The 16,010-nt window shown below is 32.0% G+C and overlaps 1 protein-coding gene across 1 annotated transcript; it reads left to right on the top strand.

The window, feature by feature from the left end:
• The first annotated feature begins 829 nt into the window (after window positions 1-829).
• On the top strand, window positions 830-14,052 carry LOC143041943 (uncharacterized). Its single transcript, XM_076214117.1, has 7 exons — window positions 830-1,343; window positions 3,907-4,114; window positions 4,842-4,964; window positions 6,135-6,179; window positions 9,426-9,464; window positions 12,451-12,561; window positions 13,110-14,052. The coding sequence occupies exons 1-7, from the start codon at window positions 835-837 to the stop codon at window positions 13,548-13,550; spliced, it is 1,476 nt and encodes a 491-aa protein (XP_076070232.1). The 5' UTR covers window positions 830-834; the 3' UTR covers window positions 13,551-14,052.
• The last annotated feature ends 1,958 nt before the right edge of the window (window positions 14,053-16,010 follow it).

Genomic DNA, 16,010 nt, shown 5'->3' with positions numbered 1-16,010 from the left:
GTTGTATATATATATATATATATATATATATATATATATATATATATATATATATATATATATATATATATATATATATATATATATATATATATCATTTTTTTCTGTTCATTGGTTTGTACAAAAATCAGGCTTTGAATTGTTAGTTTCATTTGTCCTTTCGAGGCAATTTATAGCTGACTATATATGGGTTTTGCTCATTGCTAAAAGTCTTACGGTGATCTACAGTTGATAACTTCTATGTCATTGGAAATCATACACAATCTTCTTTTTGTAAGATATTCTCCTTTGTTGAACTTGACTAATATCAAAAATATGTATATTCAAAAATAAACTTTATGTAAAATTTGTGAATGAATTTAACAAAAATAACCAAAGATCGGCCGTTAAAACGTAATTTTCCAAATAATGTAACGCTTTAATAATATTTAAAAAAAAAAGTCCTTTTGATCCTTTCTGTGTCCTTCAAGTGGACTTTCAGGAGGTTAACCGCCAATCAAATTGGTATGAAGCCTTTTTTCAAATCTGCACGGTCGAAATTACCCTTTAACCCGAACTCCTACGTAGATTGTGTCAAGTATGTTCACCTGTAGTCTGTTTCCCGGCCGTTATTGAAATTCTTGACAATATTTTTATATTCCGAAGGCATACTGGGTATTTTACGGAGGGGGCCAACCTAGGTCACTCGAGCCGTCGAATTTAAATGAAAAATACAGATTTCCTTGTTCAATAACTAAAACTAAGATAGTACCAAGGGGTACATAAATTGTTTTACCGCATTGCTAGTATACTTAACAATGTCGTATACTTTTCATTTTTTGTAGACAGATGAACATGGGTGACATTTTAAGCACAAGCGATGCTCAAGAAAAATATAAGAATGCAGACGAAGATACTAAGAAATTGATTAACCGTATTTTAGAGAGGCAAGAAAAAGCTGCACAGGAAAAAAGGCATTTAGTTAATTCTAATAAACTGTCAACTGAAAACGAAACAAGGCTTAAAGAAGAAAATTTTAAACTGAAAAACATCATTGAAAGTTTTGAGAAATCAGATCAAGAATCTAAGGTCCAAAATGACAGATTGCGTAAAGGAATTCACAGTCTACAGACATGTGCGCAACCAAAAACACACAAAGGTCTCTCAAATTCCGGAGTTATTGATACTACAAAAATGGTTGAAGACTGCTTTAGGCAACAGGCAACACTTGAAACAGAAAAGAATGAACTTTCTAAACGGATTGAAAAATTGCAAACAGAGAATAAGGTCGTTTACAATGAAAATCAAAGATTAAGGAGCGAAAATGTAATTCTTTCGAGTGAAAAAGAGAGTGCTCTATCAAGGTAAGTTGATTTTGATAATTTTAGGAGATAATTTATGTGCGATTGCGTTTGCCTTAGATATGCTTTAAAAATAAATATCAATAATTGTAAAGAAAAAAAAAGGGAAGAATCGAGCTGCGGTTTTACAAATGATTTTGTTGTCCGACTACAAAAAATAATAAAAGACGTTTTTTGTCATTGTATGGTGATCTGGAATTGTATTCATAATTTATATAAAAAAATATACTAATATGTGAAGAAATATTAGTAGCAAATTAATATCCTAAATCTAGTCTGGGAACATTAAATGCTGGTTGCACAAAATTCGTGTTTATTTATATATGCACTGTCCTGTTAACTAACAAAACCAGGACAAGTGACGTAGCAAGTCAACAAAACTAGAACTGAAGATTTTTGAAAGACATGTAACCACTTCTAGACAAGAAATGAATACATTTACAGTAATAGACACAACTAATGATATGATGCCCATGCTTGACACCATTGCAACACAACATAGAAAGAATGGAAACAAGCTGGAATCGTTAGTTAGTAATAAAAAAAAACACACAACACTGGACAGATGTTAAAAACTAAGAGACACATACTACCGATATATTAAGCTTACTAAAAACTGGTTCAAAGCTCGAATTAAACTAATAAAACGTATCATTGCCTTACAAATTTTGATCGGTTACCTCTAAAGGGATTTAGTGTAAAGTCATAATAAACAGTTAAAAAAACAAAACAAAAACTGTCTTCCTGTCGATACCTTTTTTTAAGCATCGCACAAGGTAATTTTTTCTCTGCCTGTTTGTGACATATTTATACTCAATTCTTTGAATGTTTGATGTAAACTGATTGATGTTTTAGTCTTTGATGCATAATTCTATATTAGTTGTTATTGATATTGGCTTTGAACTAGATTTCAGTATCTGCGAGTACTCTCCAAAATTAAACTTTGTTTGAATTCATCAAAAATTGAATAATTGGGGTTCTTTGATATGCCTAAGCTAACTGTGTATGTAGATTCTTAATTTTAGGTCCCATTTTCAAATTGGTCTACATTAAGGTCCAAAGGGTCCAAAATTAAACTAAGTTTGATTTTAACAAAAATTGAATTCTTGGGGTTCTTTGATATGCTGAATCTAAACATGTACTTAAATTTTTGATTATTGGCCCAGTTTTCAAGTTGGTCCACATTGGGGTCCAAAATTAAACGTTGTTTTATTTCAACAAAAATTTAATTCTTGGGGGTTTTTTATATGCTGAATCTAAACATGTACTTAGATTTTTGATTATGGGCCCAGTTTTCAAGTTGGTCCAAATCGTGGTCCAAAATTAAACTTTGTTTGATTTTAACAATAATTGTATGTATGGGGTTCTTTGATATATGCTTAATCTAACCATGTATTTAGATTTTTGATGTTTGGGCCCGGTTATCAGATTGGTCCACATTGAGGTCTAAAGGGTCCAAAATTGAACTTTATTTGATTTCATCAAAAATATAATTCTTGTGGTTCTTTGATATGCTGAATCTAACCATGTATTTAGATTTTGGATATTGGACAATAATAGGTTGTCCAATTTAAAATTTAAAGTTTTTAAGTTTAAGTTCTAAGACCACATTCATTATGTGTCAGAAACCTGTGTTGTGTCAACTATTTAATCACAACCCAAATTCAGAGCTGTATCAAGCTTGAATGTTGTGTCCATACTTGCCCCAATATTCAGGGTTCGAACTCTGCGGTCGTACAAAGCTGCGCCCTGCGGAGCATCTGGTTATTCTTATATTGTGCAAACCAACACATCGGGCATTCCGATCCGAAATCCGTGGAGGGATCCGAATCCCGATGAGAAATTGATGTAACTTTTGAAACAGTAAGCGCATAATTCTACAATTGGAATCGAATCCAGATTTACTTCCCAACCGGTACACATTTTTCATTAACTGCTCCTCGTGATTCGGATCCCTTCGCGGTTTCGGATCGGGATACCCGCCGTTTGCCAAAATATACTTTTCTTAGAGCTGTACGAATATGAATGAATACCGTGATACACTAGACATTATACCAATCTTGTGGATTGCATAATTACCCATGAACCTTTTCAATTTGAAAATGTAAACATTGAAAATATATGTTTTAGAGGGTAATTGTTTTCATAAAAGGACATGGTGTTGGTATAATTCTGCATAAAACGGACTCGCTTGACGTTTGAACTATGGTACTACATGTACCATATTGAAATCCTATTTTAATTTTCCACTTTTGAATTTTACTTTAACATAATGCATGCAGTTTAATTATTTAAAAAAAGAATTTATTTGCAAGAAGCATTAAGAATGCAATTATATAAGCCAGCTTCTATCATTTTAGTTTTTTGCAATGTTTATATATCTTTCATGTCTTTGACTGCTTTCCTATTATTCTTGTCTTATATCTCCATTCTTGAACCGACTTTAAATCACCCTATATTTTCCATTCTTATTCGTTTGTTTCACTCCTATGACTACATCTTTAGAAATTTGACAGATATTCTTGTTCAATTATTGTTAGATTTTAAAATGTCATTCCAATTAAAGGTTGAGCAAAATTGCTGGTATACAACTCACAAAAGGAAATACCGAAATAGCAGACCTAAGTGACGCAAATAGGCCAACCAGTCTGGCAGAGAAATGGTCAAGTTTGTATACTGATGAATGGTCTGAAGCATATAGTGAAATGACAATGAAAAAGACATTAAAGAACGAAGATTTCAAAGTTGAGAAAGAACTTTGCAAGATCGCCAAGGTAGAAATTAGGCTATGATAGAGTTGAAATTCTGTCAAAAACTATCAAGATTATGAATTGTCTTTTACCTGTTACTCATAAATGACAATCACTCATAATTGATTTTTGGTTGTTGTTGCTTCTTGCATGCATTGAAGCTTTACTTTTGTTTTGTCCATAACGGTTGTCTACGTCCATGTCGTATAATGATTATTATATTAGCCTACAATGCAAAGATCGCCGACCGCCCGTCTGTCTGTAACCGCTGTGTCAATGTCTAAACGACCTCAGAAATGAAAAAAAAAAAAAAATACATAATAAATCTTCTATAGATAAGTTAGATCAACAATCAACTTGGTGATTATGTTGTGTAAGATGTTAAAATGACAGTTGTTTATGCAATTTTCTTCGTCTACAAATACAATGAAACAAAACTCTATTTTTTTTCTCGAAGGAAAAGTTTGTTGATTGGTCTTATTTAACATAAATTATAATTGCTGTACCCTTTTCAAAAACGGTGTTGCATCCTCTTGCACTGTCCACGAATGTTTCGGAACAATAGAAAGCGTCAATGTTATGAACTTGATAAGCAGCTTAAAACATCGAGGAAATTCTAAATATGATTTTTTTTAAACAACTTCTATATTTAAATGTACACGTTGGCGATACTTATGAAGAATATGAACGGTGCAGCCCTTCGTCAATATTCTTAACTAGTATATGCTTTAATTCTTTTTTTGTTAAATAGACCTGCTACAGTATATGTAAACAGATAGAACACAAACAAATAACTGACATCAAAACCCATGCTTGGGACATCGCTTGCTGTCTACACCACCAGCCTGATCAACTAGTGTCATCAGCTCAAACAGTAATGTTTTAATTATACTATATGTTTTAGTGATAAGAAAGACAAAAAATAAGGGAATATTTTCCTCTATATGCATGCATATAGAATATTTATCACCCAGTTGAACCAATATTCCAGGGTTTGTATTACCTATCATGATTTTCTTGATAGAGGGTTGCTTATTCACAAAAAAATATAGTACATCAACAGAGTGGTAAACTTATCCATTTTATTTTTATTTTACGGACGCAATCACTAGTTTATTGATCGTTATGTAATAATGACAAAAGGACATTTTTCAAGTGTGCATATATATATATATATATATATATATATACATGAACAACAGATTTTGCCTCTATCAGTTTATTTTCATTCACAAGGTTATAATCAGATCGTTGATAAAATTACTGGTATTGCATGTAGTAAAGTGTTTGGCCTACAATTCAAATATTCCATAACTTTACATATTTCTATACTGCTTTTTCAGTGCTGTACATTTAGTCACGATTTGTTAGCTTTTGTAAAATTATGCATCACAGAATATTTTTAGCCAAAAAATACTTATTTTTACCTGAATAGCAGTCTGTGACATTCCTAGTTTGTGTTTGACTTTTGAATTGTAAACATCACTTTGGTATTGTACTCTTATTATAAGTTACAATAGAAAATTGATTCTTCCTATACGTCTTTGTAAGAAATTGCTCTTTTAAATGCTATTAAAATTGTAATTTTGAAATAACAGAGTTGTCTTGTGGTTAGCAATAAGTCATGATAGAACACCTAAGTATACACATGAAGCTTTCATATTGTGTAATTGAGTAAAAGGCCTCTCGAAATTGACCCTCCTCTATATTGACATTTAAAGTTACAGACTCATCAAAGATTAAATTTATGTGCTTTTTGAAGAAGCCTTTACCTGGCTGTGGGACTATGAGGAATTTGTTGATGAATATTTACTACTAAATCGCATCAAAGTCCTGTAAATACTATCTTGGATAAACTTGAATAGATACCAAACCAAAATTATAACCATCTAAACAAATTTGAAAACAAAAAGATGTATCCTATAATTTTTATATAAAGATTCATTGAAAATGTGCCTATTAAAGTGCACAAAAGGACAATGATTACTGATATCTATCTTGAATAAAACTTCATTGTTATAATAAGATATTCACTTTATTACAGACACAGTTTCACAAAGTTAATAATAAAGCGAGTCTTGGTGTCAAGGTGAGTAAATATCTAACACTTTACAAAATGGTTAGGAAAATACGAATTTAACATACTCTTTTAAATTCGTGGCATACAAGTGCAATATACTATTAACAATATGGATTCGATTTGATATGATAGGTCTTACTTATGTCTCCTCTGCTCGGATAAGGTGTTCTAGATTTATGTTCTCTCTAATTAGATATAGGAAGGTGTGGTGTGAGTGTCAATGAGACAACTCTCCATCCAAATAACAATTTATAAAAGTAAACCATTATAGGTCTATGTACGGCCTTCAACACTGAGCCTTGGCTCACACCGAATAAAAAGCTATAAAGGGCCCAAAAATTACAAGTGTAAAACCATTTAAACGGTAAAACCAACGGTCTAATCTATATAAAAAACGAGAAACGAGAAACACGTATAAATTACATAAACAAACGATAACTACTGGACATCAGATTCCTGACTTCGGACAGGTGCAAACATCATTTGCAGCGGGATTAAACGTTTTAATGGTACCAAACCTCCCTTTTTCTGAATCAAAACATAGAAAACCAGGGGGAGATCCGTTTGCGCCAAAAATGCGTCCTTTTGCGCCACAACATTTTTTCTTCAATGCTACGTTTGTGCCACATGTTTTAAAATTACATGGTATCATTCATTTGCGCCAAAAAATTAAACATACGATTTCGCCAATTAGAAGAAAAATAACTTCCCTACTCCTTTATTCGGACTTGGAACCAGCATTTTACACGGCAAATGTTTCCTTTTCTGAAATATATCTTCTTCTTAATTACTGCTACTGCATGGGTACTCTCAAATTTAATGTGTGTAGTAGCTTGTAACTTCACTTTAAAGTTCATACGCATGATGGGAACAATTAAAACACTGTGTCATCAACATATGTGGCTAAAACATAATCAGCAAAAGCTTTCATACATTTTAATTAATTTAGACATTAACATGCAACAATTCATTGAAAGCTTTTCTTCTTTATTGGCATTCACAAAGCAATAAGTTTTATGCTCTCTCTGTATATTGACCGTCTAATGCATGTTTAGTCATTTCTCTCCAGATGCTCATCTTCATGGCTAAATACCTCCGAACATATGATACTTTTTTAGCCAAAAATAAGAATAAATATATATTTATTAATAATATTTATGATAAATATGTGTACAGGTAAATTGGCGCAAATGAGTTCCGAATATTGGCCCAATTGATACATTTGGAAAACAAAATTTGGCGCAAATGATAGCCCTGAAAAACAGTAATTGGCGCAAAAGGACTGCTGCCGAAAACCACACGATAAAATATTAATTGGAAGGCTTAATTCAATCAAAAAACGTAAATTAACACACTATGAACTAATAAATTTTATCTGTGATACCTGAATGTAAATGCACAGTTAATAAAATATTATAGGGACAAACATTGTATGTATAGTTTGGATATCAGTAACCAGCATGTCAGTAACCAGTTATATGGTATGCTTCGGTAGGGTTATTTTCAGGCGCCTAAATAGTGTACCGGTAAATATTGGTCGTTCGCTGCTTACGCTAATGCCACATTTGTATTTTATAGCTTGGTAAATCTATCCTATCTTTATTCAAATGTACGCGATTGATGTTATTCATCAAACAGGGTTTGGACATCATAAAAAGTGTTCGTTGTATATGGGTTTTTTCTTGAGTGTCGGAATCCAACTTAAATTTCAACGTCTGTATTAGTTAGCTTTCTGTACTGAGTAGTGGGTATATTTTTACGGTTCTTCAATTTCATTCAGAAATAAATTATAAACAAACGTGGTCTTCGAAATAGTTCTTTTGGCGGTGCAATCCTCGAAATACAAAGTTCTAAATATTTGTCGATCTGAAATCACTGCACTGGCCAAAGCAACGAATGTATGTTATATTTAAGATTTGTAATCATAATCAGAGATGGGGTAATTAAAAATGTAATGGTAATTAAGTGTAATGCATTACAATTTTCCATGTAATTGAATGTAATGTGTAATTGAACGTTTTTTTAATTACATGTAATGGTAATTTAATTAATTACATTGAAAAAAGCATGTAATGCTCAATTACTTTTGAATTACATTTCAATTACATGTACTTTTATGGTGTTACAGTTAAGGATTTGTGGTTTATAATATAAATTGTAAAAGTATATATATTTTTTCAAATATTAATATCAATGTTTTTTTAATATATGAAGTCTGTAATTTTTTCTGAAGTTTTTATATATTTTATTTGACCTACAGATTTTTTTTTAATAGTCTTATAATTTTAAAATGTGATTATCATATATATTAGGGTTGTTCAGTTTTTAAGAAAGATCTTTAACTAAATAGATTGATAAGTAATAAACACCTTGTTAAAACACAAACAATGAAATGTGTCACTGTAAAACATCTTTCTGAGGCAGTTCATTTAGAATTTAAAATCACTGCATACAATCATTTTGTCAAATTAGTATACACAAAAGGATTATAGAATTAAAAATTAACAGCTATAATAACAAACAGCAATTAATCAGATTAAAATGTCCAGGGACAATGCCACTATTACAGATATTTTATCTAATTAGCAAAATATTGCTAATATTGAGACATTATATACATCATTTTTATGTACATTGTTTGTACTAAAAATTATTTTCAATATTGTGACAAGCACTTTTTTATATTTTTAAAGTAAAATAAAAAAATATTTTAAATTCATTTATAATTTCCTTATTTATATTATGTTTAATTCAAATGAGTTTATTTCTGAGATGTCAAAATACCCCTTGATGAAGTTAATAGGAACAAATTCCCTCTCCTATCAATATAATGATCTTCTAATCAAAAAACTTCCATGTCCTGATCAAACAATATCTTGTACTACATTAGCTCTGTCGAAAGACTATGTACAATTGCTGTTTTCAGACTAGAGAGATTCAGACTAATTGACAAAACATTAAAATAACTATATTAAATTATTATCATGCAACGCTTAAACTCTGCTTACATGAAAATTTTACACATGCATTATATAAACATGTAAATTATTGTTAAAAAATATCATGATGAAATGTAATGTGTAATTTAATTAATTACTTTAGTAAAGTAATTGTAATTTAATTAATTACATTTCAAAAACTGTGTAATGTGTAATTAGTGTAATTGACCATTTTTGCAATGTAATGTGTAATTTAATTAATTACATTCCAATGTAATTGACCCCAAGTCTGATCATAATACGTCTTGTTTTGCAGGCGGTTTCAACTGTGGGAGCAAATCAGAACCAACCAGCCGTGAGTATACATTAAAATATATTTGAAAAAAAAATAATATAGAGTGAGGTACCCATATTCGCCGCATAATTCGTTCATTCCCACTTACAACCGACCAACATTCGAATATTGGAACTTTTTTGTAGGTTTCAGAAATTTTACTATATTAAAAGAAAATGTTTGATAATGGAATTATCTTCAAAACATCAGGGTTAATTGTTCTAAAAATGAATGTAAACTCAAGAGGAAATCAAGTTGTTCGTGTACCATGGGGGACACATTTTCGCCGTAATGTATAATATGACCATCCTCATTATCCTAGTATATTATGAAAACGAAAGTTTGTAATTAAATGATTAAGCTTGAGAGATCATTCCTATACGATTTTTCTCACAAATGTTACTTTTAGACTTCACATGATTGCCATATAAATCTTACATAATAGCTAAAAATAGTGTGAAAACACCTGCATATTTCTTTATATGTGCGAATGACCTTGGAAACGGGGTTAGGGGGAATATCAACCGTTCGAACGTTACAAACAGTCTTTACCATCTAGTAATGCAAGTCCTGGGTAAAGGCAAACAAATTTAAAGAAAAAAATAGCAAAACGGCGAAAATGTCTCCATGCGAATATGCGCCACCCACTCTATGAGATGCGATTGCCAATGAAACAACTATTGGCTAGATACAAAGGACGAAGAAATTTATAAAACTTAAGATTTATATTGCATGCATGTATCAACTGTCCTTTTCCGCAACTAATACCTGAAATTTATAATCTTTGATAATTTCAAAACCGGTTTACATTATATCTTCTATTGTTTCTCAAGCTAAATTCAATACAACATTATACCTATACAGTGATGTTATGCCATAACCCTCAAAGTTTCAAAGATTAACAACAATACCTCTTCAATAAACATGTTTTTCCTCGATCCTGGTGACATCCAAGGTACATTAACGGCATCGTATCATGCACCTTTTACCCCTTATGAATGTCTCTTAACATCAATCTGTAAAACAATTATATTCCAATCCAACTTCTTTTTACAGTAAATCCTTTCCTGTTTAACTTTAACGCAACTCGTAAAATCTATGATCATGTTAAAAAAGTAAATAACAAAAATACGGATCTTTTGGGAAATTCTATACAAAAAAGTATCTGAACTAAAGGCAACATCAAAAGCTCAAACACATCAAACGAATGGAAAACAACTATCGAAACCGGTTTTACGTATTTTCCGTATTCCTTGCATAGATTCGTTTTTGGCGTAACATATTATTTTGTAATTTTATATGACCGCAAAATATTTTTTTTTTGTGGTCGTATATTGGTATCAATCACATCGTCGTCGTCAGCGTCGTCCGAAGACAGATGATTTCCAGATAATAACACAAGGGTTATAACCACTAAAGGAAGGTTGAGATTGATTTTTGGGGTTTCGGTTCCAACAGTTTAGGAATAAGGGGCATAAAGGGTCCAAAATTAAACTTTGTTTGATTTCATCAAAAATTGAATTTTTGGGTTTTTTGATATGCCGAATCTAACCGTGTATATATATTAAGATTCTTAATTTTTAGTCCTGTTTTCAAATTTGTCTACATTAAGGTCCAAAGGGTCCAATATTAAACTGAGTATGATTTTAACAAATATTGAATTCTTGGGTTCTTTCAAATGCTGAATCTGAACATGTACTTAGATTTTTGATTATGGGCCCAGTTTTCAAGTTGGTCCAAATCGGGGTCCAAAATTAAACTTTGTTTGATTTCAACAAATATTGAATACATGGGGTTCTTTGATATGCTGAATCTAACCGTGTATTTAGATTTTTAATATTTGGGCCCCATTATCAAATTGGTCGACATTGAGGTCTAAAGGGTCCAAAATTGAACTTTATTTGATTTCATCAAAAATTTAATTCCTAGGGTGCTTTGATATGCTGAATCTGACCATGTATTTAGATTTTGATATTGGACCATAAAAGGTAAATGTCCAATTTAAAAAATTTAAGCTCTTATACCACATTCTGTGTCAGAAACCTTTGCTGTGTCAACTATTTAAGCACAATCCAAATTCAGAGCTGTATCAAGCTTGAATGTTGTGTCCATACTTGCCCCAACTGTTCAGTGTCAGGGGCGGATGCAGGAATTTTCGAAAGGGGGGGTGCTAACCCAGGGCAAAGGGGGGGTGCAGGGGGGGTGCAAAACATATGTCCCGATACAAATGCATTGATCGGCAAAAATAAAGGGGGGTGCGCACCCCCGGAACCCCCCCCTGGATCCGCCACTGAGTGTTCGATCTCTGTGGTTGTATCAAGCTGCGCCCCGCGGGAGCATTTTATTTAATAAGCTGATATACCACAAACATTCAAATCAAGTACTTATTCATCTGAAATATTTTCAACCATCCTTTCCAACTTCATAAATATCTTGTGACATGCTGGTTTTGTCTATGGTCTGAACTACAGCTGTTCATCCACAACTTTATTCGTGAAAGTAAGATCTCATCTCGTTTACCACAAAGGTAACCGCTGATGTAAATATCATGCCAACACCGAAGCTTTGGTAATTCAATCTCAAATACAAACGACATAGTAAAAAACATTGATTGATACTTGAATTTAAGTAGAGATCGAAATTTGTGAAATAAATTCAGTGAAAATTTTACATATTCCTAACGCTCGAAAAATCTTGGGTCTTGAAATCATTTTATATACGTCTATCGGTGTGTCCTTTGTTTTTCTTTTCAACTATCGTACATTTTAATGTCAAGTGTATTATGCAATTAATTGTCTAAAGTATGTATTATTAAGTATTTGAGAGGACCTCGTAAGATATAAATACTATTGTCTTATCCATTGTTCTTTTTTTGATAAACAAGTATGTTCAAAATAGATAAATTTGATGTATTTGAAGTTTTCTTTGATGCAGCTTCATTTTTGTTGAGTAAAGTACATATTGATTAGTCGTTTAGTTTTTAAATGTTGAAGTGTTGCCATTGCAGGGAACAGATTTTAACAAAGTACTTGCAATCCAAAAATGTATGGAAGAATTGCTTCAGATAGTAATTGAGAGAAGGAAATATGATAAAAAGTTACTGGAATATGTCAAACAGGTATAGAAATACAGAGATAGAATGTTTCGTTTGAATAACTGAATTAATAATGATGATTTACGTTTTTATCTGCTTTCTTTGTCTTATACAATTATGTACCTTTATTAGTGTAGCTCGTTCTTTGAAGGAGTGGAATGTAAGCACTTCTATTCTTCTCACAGGCACTTGCCTCTAAAAGGTTCTTTTTATTTATGTATCTTTATAGAAAACAAGGTACCCAGCTCGCATTTTTAAGAATTAACACTGTCGCCAACTTTTGAAATATTCGATTCAGCGGCTTCTTAAATTTGTTATGTCGTAAATAAAAGGAACTTCAAAATTGAAAAATTCATAGCAGGCTATCCAAACAAATTTTAAACAATTAGTTTACCTCCTCATGCAGTTGTTACAAGGTCTCATTGATGCTAGTTTATACACCATGTATACATGTATATGTGATTGCAAAATCATCAATATAGTGAAATCAGCAAACCTTCAACAAAAAATTAATCATACATGAGCCTTGCTATTCTTTACTTTCATTATAATATGATTTATTTCATTTTCAGGAAGCTGTTCGCCAGTTTGGGAATGACCCAAAACTTGGATCAAAAGGTCAAGTTATCATATTTGTGAAGCGTTGTACCGAATTATGTTGGAGCATGGTGATTAAAGAACCACCAATGGTCCTAGTTCATGATCAATTTGAAGGAAAACCGATGGATAAGAACTTGTTTGCTTTTTACACCAAAAACGGGCCGGTCATCGACTTTGTAATATGGCCAGCTCTGACCTTGAAGAAGAATGGTCCTATTCTATCCAAAGGATCTGTACAGGGGAAAGATAGTACTACGAGCCAAACGCATGAAACAAAAAATGACCAGGAAATGAAACACAGTTTAAATGGATCGAAGTCTGCTCCCATAAAACAGCAGTCAACAGAAAAAGGCTGCATCACCACTAAACCAGACGATACAAATAAGGCATCTACGGCAAAACCGAAGAACTGAAACGAACAATGAAGACAACATATAATTTGTGATACTATCGTTTACTATCACGACAAAGCTCACCAAAAAGGACCAAGTGAGAAATAACTATCATTTGGTGTCTGTCGTCGTAAGCTTTTTTCAAATATATTCTCCGCTAACCTTTACTATACTTTCTGTGATGGAATGGTTGTTATATTTCTTAAACCCTTGACTATTGTTGAAGATTTTTTTTATATAATATTTTATCTTTTAATCAATTTACTTTTTCGACTAACAAATTATTAGTATCAAGGGCATTTAGGCATTATTTCTAACTTAAAAGGTTTCCCTGTCTTAAACATAACAAGTCTTTTTTGTGCTCATTTAAAGGAGTATTTGTCTTTTTCAATCTTTAGTTTTTTTTGTGTAGTGTAAAGTGCTTTGTTGTTTATCTTTTTGTCTATTATCTGTTGTTGGCCTTCCAACTGTTATCCAAGTCACCTAAGACATAAAAGTGTATAAATAAAACTGCATACAAATATCTTTTTTGGTATAGAATAATGCATTCCATAAGACATTTTTTTTCTAATCATCAGAGCTTAAAAGTACAGTTTGCAACAATATTGCCGAAAACATTCCACATTTTGAAGACTTAATCTGGAAGATTTTCCTATATGTATTTTCTATTGACGCATTTTAAAAGTATAAAAAGAAGAATGATGTGGTATGATTGCCAATGAGAAAACTGTCCACAAGAGACCTAATTACACAGAAATTAACAACTGCAGGTCAACAAACTTTATTTACAATCCTGAAAAAATAAGTAATATGACATAGTCCATGTCAATTACAGCTTCTGTGAATGTTATGTATCTAGTATAAACTGCGTCTGATTTAAGCGCCTCCGGTGAGTCTTTTGTATACGAAATGTCTGTCTGAAGTACAAAATTATAAGCCTATAGATATAGGAAGATGTGGTGTGAGTGCCAATGAGACAACTCTCCATCCAAATAACAATGTATAAAAGAAAACCATTATAGTTCAATGTACGGCCTTCCACACGGAGCATTGGCTCACACCAAATAACAATCTAGTTATAAAGGGCACAACAATTACTAGTGTAAAACCATTCAAACGAGAAAACCAACGGTCTAATCTATATAAAAAACGAGAAACGAGAAACATGTATAAATTACATAAAAACACTCCAACTACTGTACATCAGATTCCTGACTTCGGACAGGTGCAAACATTTGCAGCGGGATTAAACGTTTTAATGGTACCAAACCTTCTCCCTTTTTCCTGAAACAATATTATAGCATCACAACATAGAAAAACACACGATAAATTATCAATTGAAAGGCTTAACCCGGACACATTTTGTTTACTCATAGCCAACCAGTCTTTGTTCATGGTCTTCAATACCGCTTGCCTCGTGAGAAAAAAACCAATTCTAAAGTCATTGGTTAAAACCAGACCAGGGTATGAACTGTTGACCTCACGCAATCAATCAAAAAACGTAAATTAGTATATTTGATGAGTTTTCAAAATATATGTCTGCTTTTTTATTTAAGGAATGACTAATATTTTTTCTGTCTATAAGAAATAACACCAAACATGTGGTGCACACTTAATAACTCTCGTAGCGGGTTATTTAAAAGTCTGTACCACATTTTTGATGTTAGTTCTAATAGACAGAAAAAAAATATTACAGTCTTTCTTATAATTCAATTCTAACCGCGGTAAATCATGAAGAAAACGTTGTTGACATCACTGTAACATGATGAAATTATGTTTATGAGTTGATAGACAAAACACTGTCAGCCAATCAGAAGGCGCATTACATTCCAACTTAAAACTATTGATATTTTTTATGAATATGTTATTGAGTTGCCGGTATGGTTTTGTCGTTCGAATTCTGGTAAAAAACTGGTTGGCCGTACAAAAATTGACGTTGTTTCCTTCGAGATGACTATTCGACATTATTTTAATTGTGCCGAACAGACACAAGCTAGGGGGATCACATGAACTGCAAAAGGAGCAAGACTAATTATAATCTTGATCCCTAAAATAAGCAACGTAGCAATAAAAAAAACAAGTTGAATATCAGCTTATTTCTCCCGAGTGAGTGCAATCTAATTTTTAGTTCAATTCAGTAATTTATATTAAAAATGCTGATGATATAGAATAAGGAACTTGTAAAGTTATTGCTCGTAATTGTAATAATATATTCGACCAGGAGTATGTCAACAAATGAGAAATATCGCTCGAGTTCTGTCACAATGATCTCATAAAGATCAACAGAGCGTCCGATTTCATATCATGCTAATACAGATATTTGTAGGACACTGCACTGGGTGCAAAGCCAGAAATAAACATATAAGCTGACATTTATTTTATGATTTAAAAAAAATATCGTTACAGTGTTTGTTTAAAGCCGGGAAAAGTAAGCGACAACCGTATTGAAAGGATGTTCAAAATTCGTGAATCAATTTTTGA

This window comes from Mytilus galloprovincialis, chromosome 8 (genome assembly GCF_965363235.1).
Source record: "Mytilus galloprovincialis chromosome 8, xbMytGall1.hap1.1, whole genome shotgun sequence".
Taxonomy (NCBI): Eukaryota; Metazoa; Mollusca; class Bivalvia; order Mytilida; family Mytilidae; genus Mytilus; species Mytilus galloprovincialis.
Note: the sequence above shows the minus strand (reverse complement) of the source record. Positions and strands in the feature narration are given on the sequence as shown.

Bases quoted from the DNA above. Each gene is read 5' to 3' on its own strand.
- LOC143041943 (XM_076214117.1), top strand. From the start codon at position 835: ATGGGTGACATTTTAAGCACAAGCGATGCTCAAGAAAAATATAAGAAT. The intron at 4,965-6,134 runs GTAATGTTTTAA...ACTTTATTACAG, and splicing joins TAGTGTCATCAGCTCAAACA to ACACAGTTTCACAAAGTTAA. The intron at 12,562-13,109 runs GTATAGAAATAC...TTTCATTTTCAG, and splicing joins TACTGGAATATGTCAAACAG to GAAGCTGTTCGCCAGTTTGG.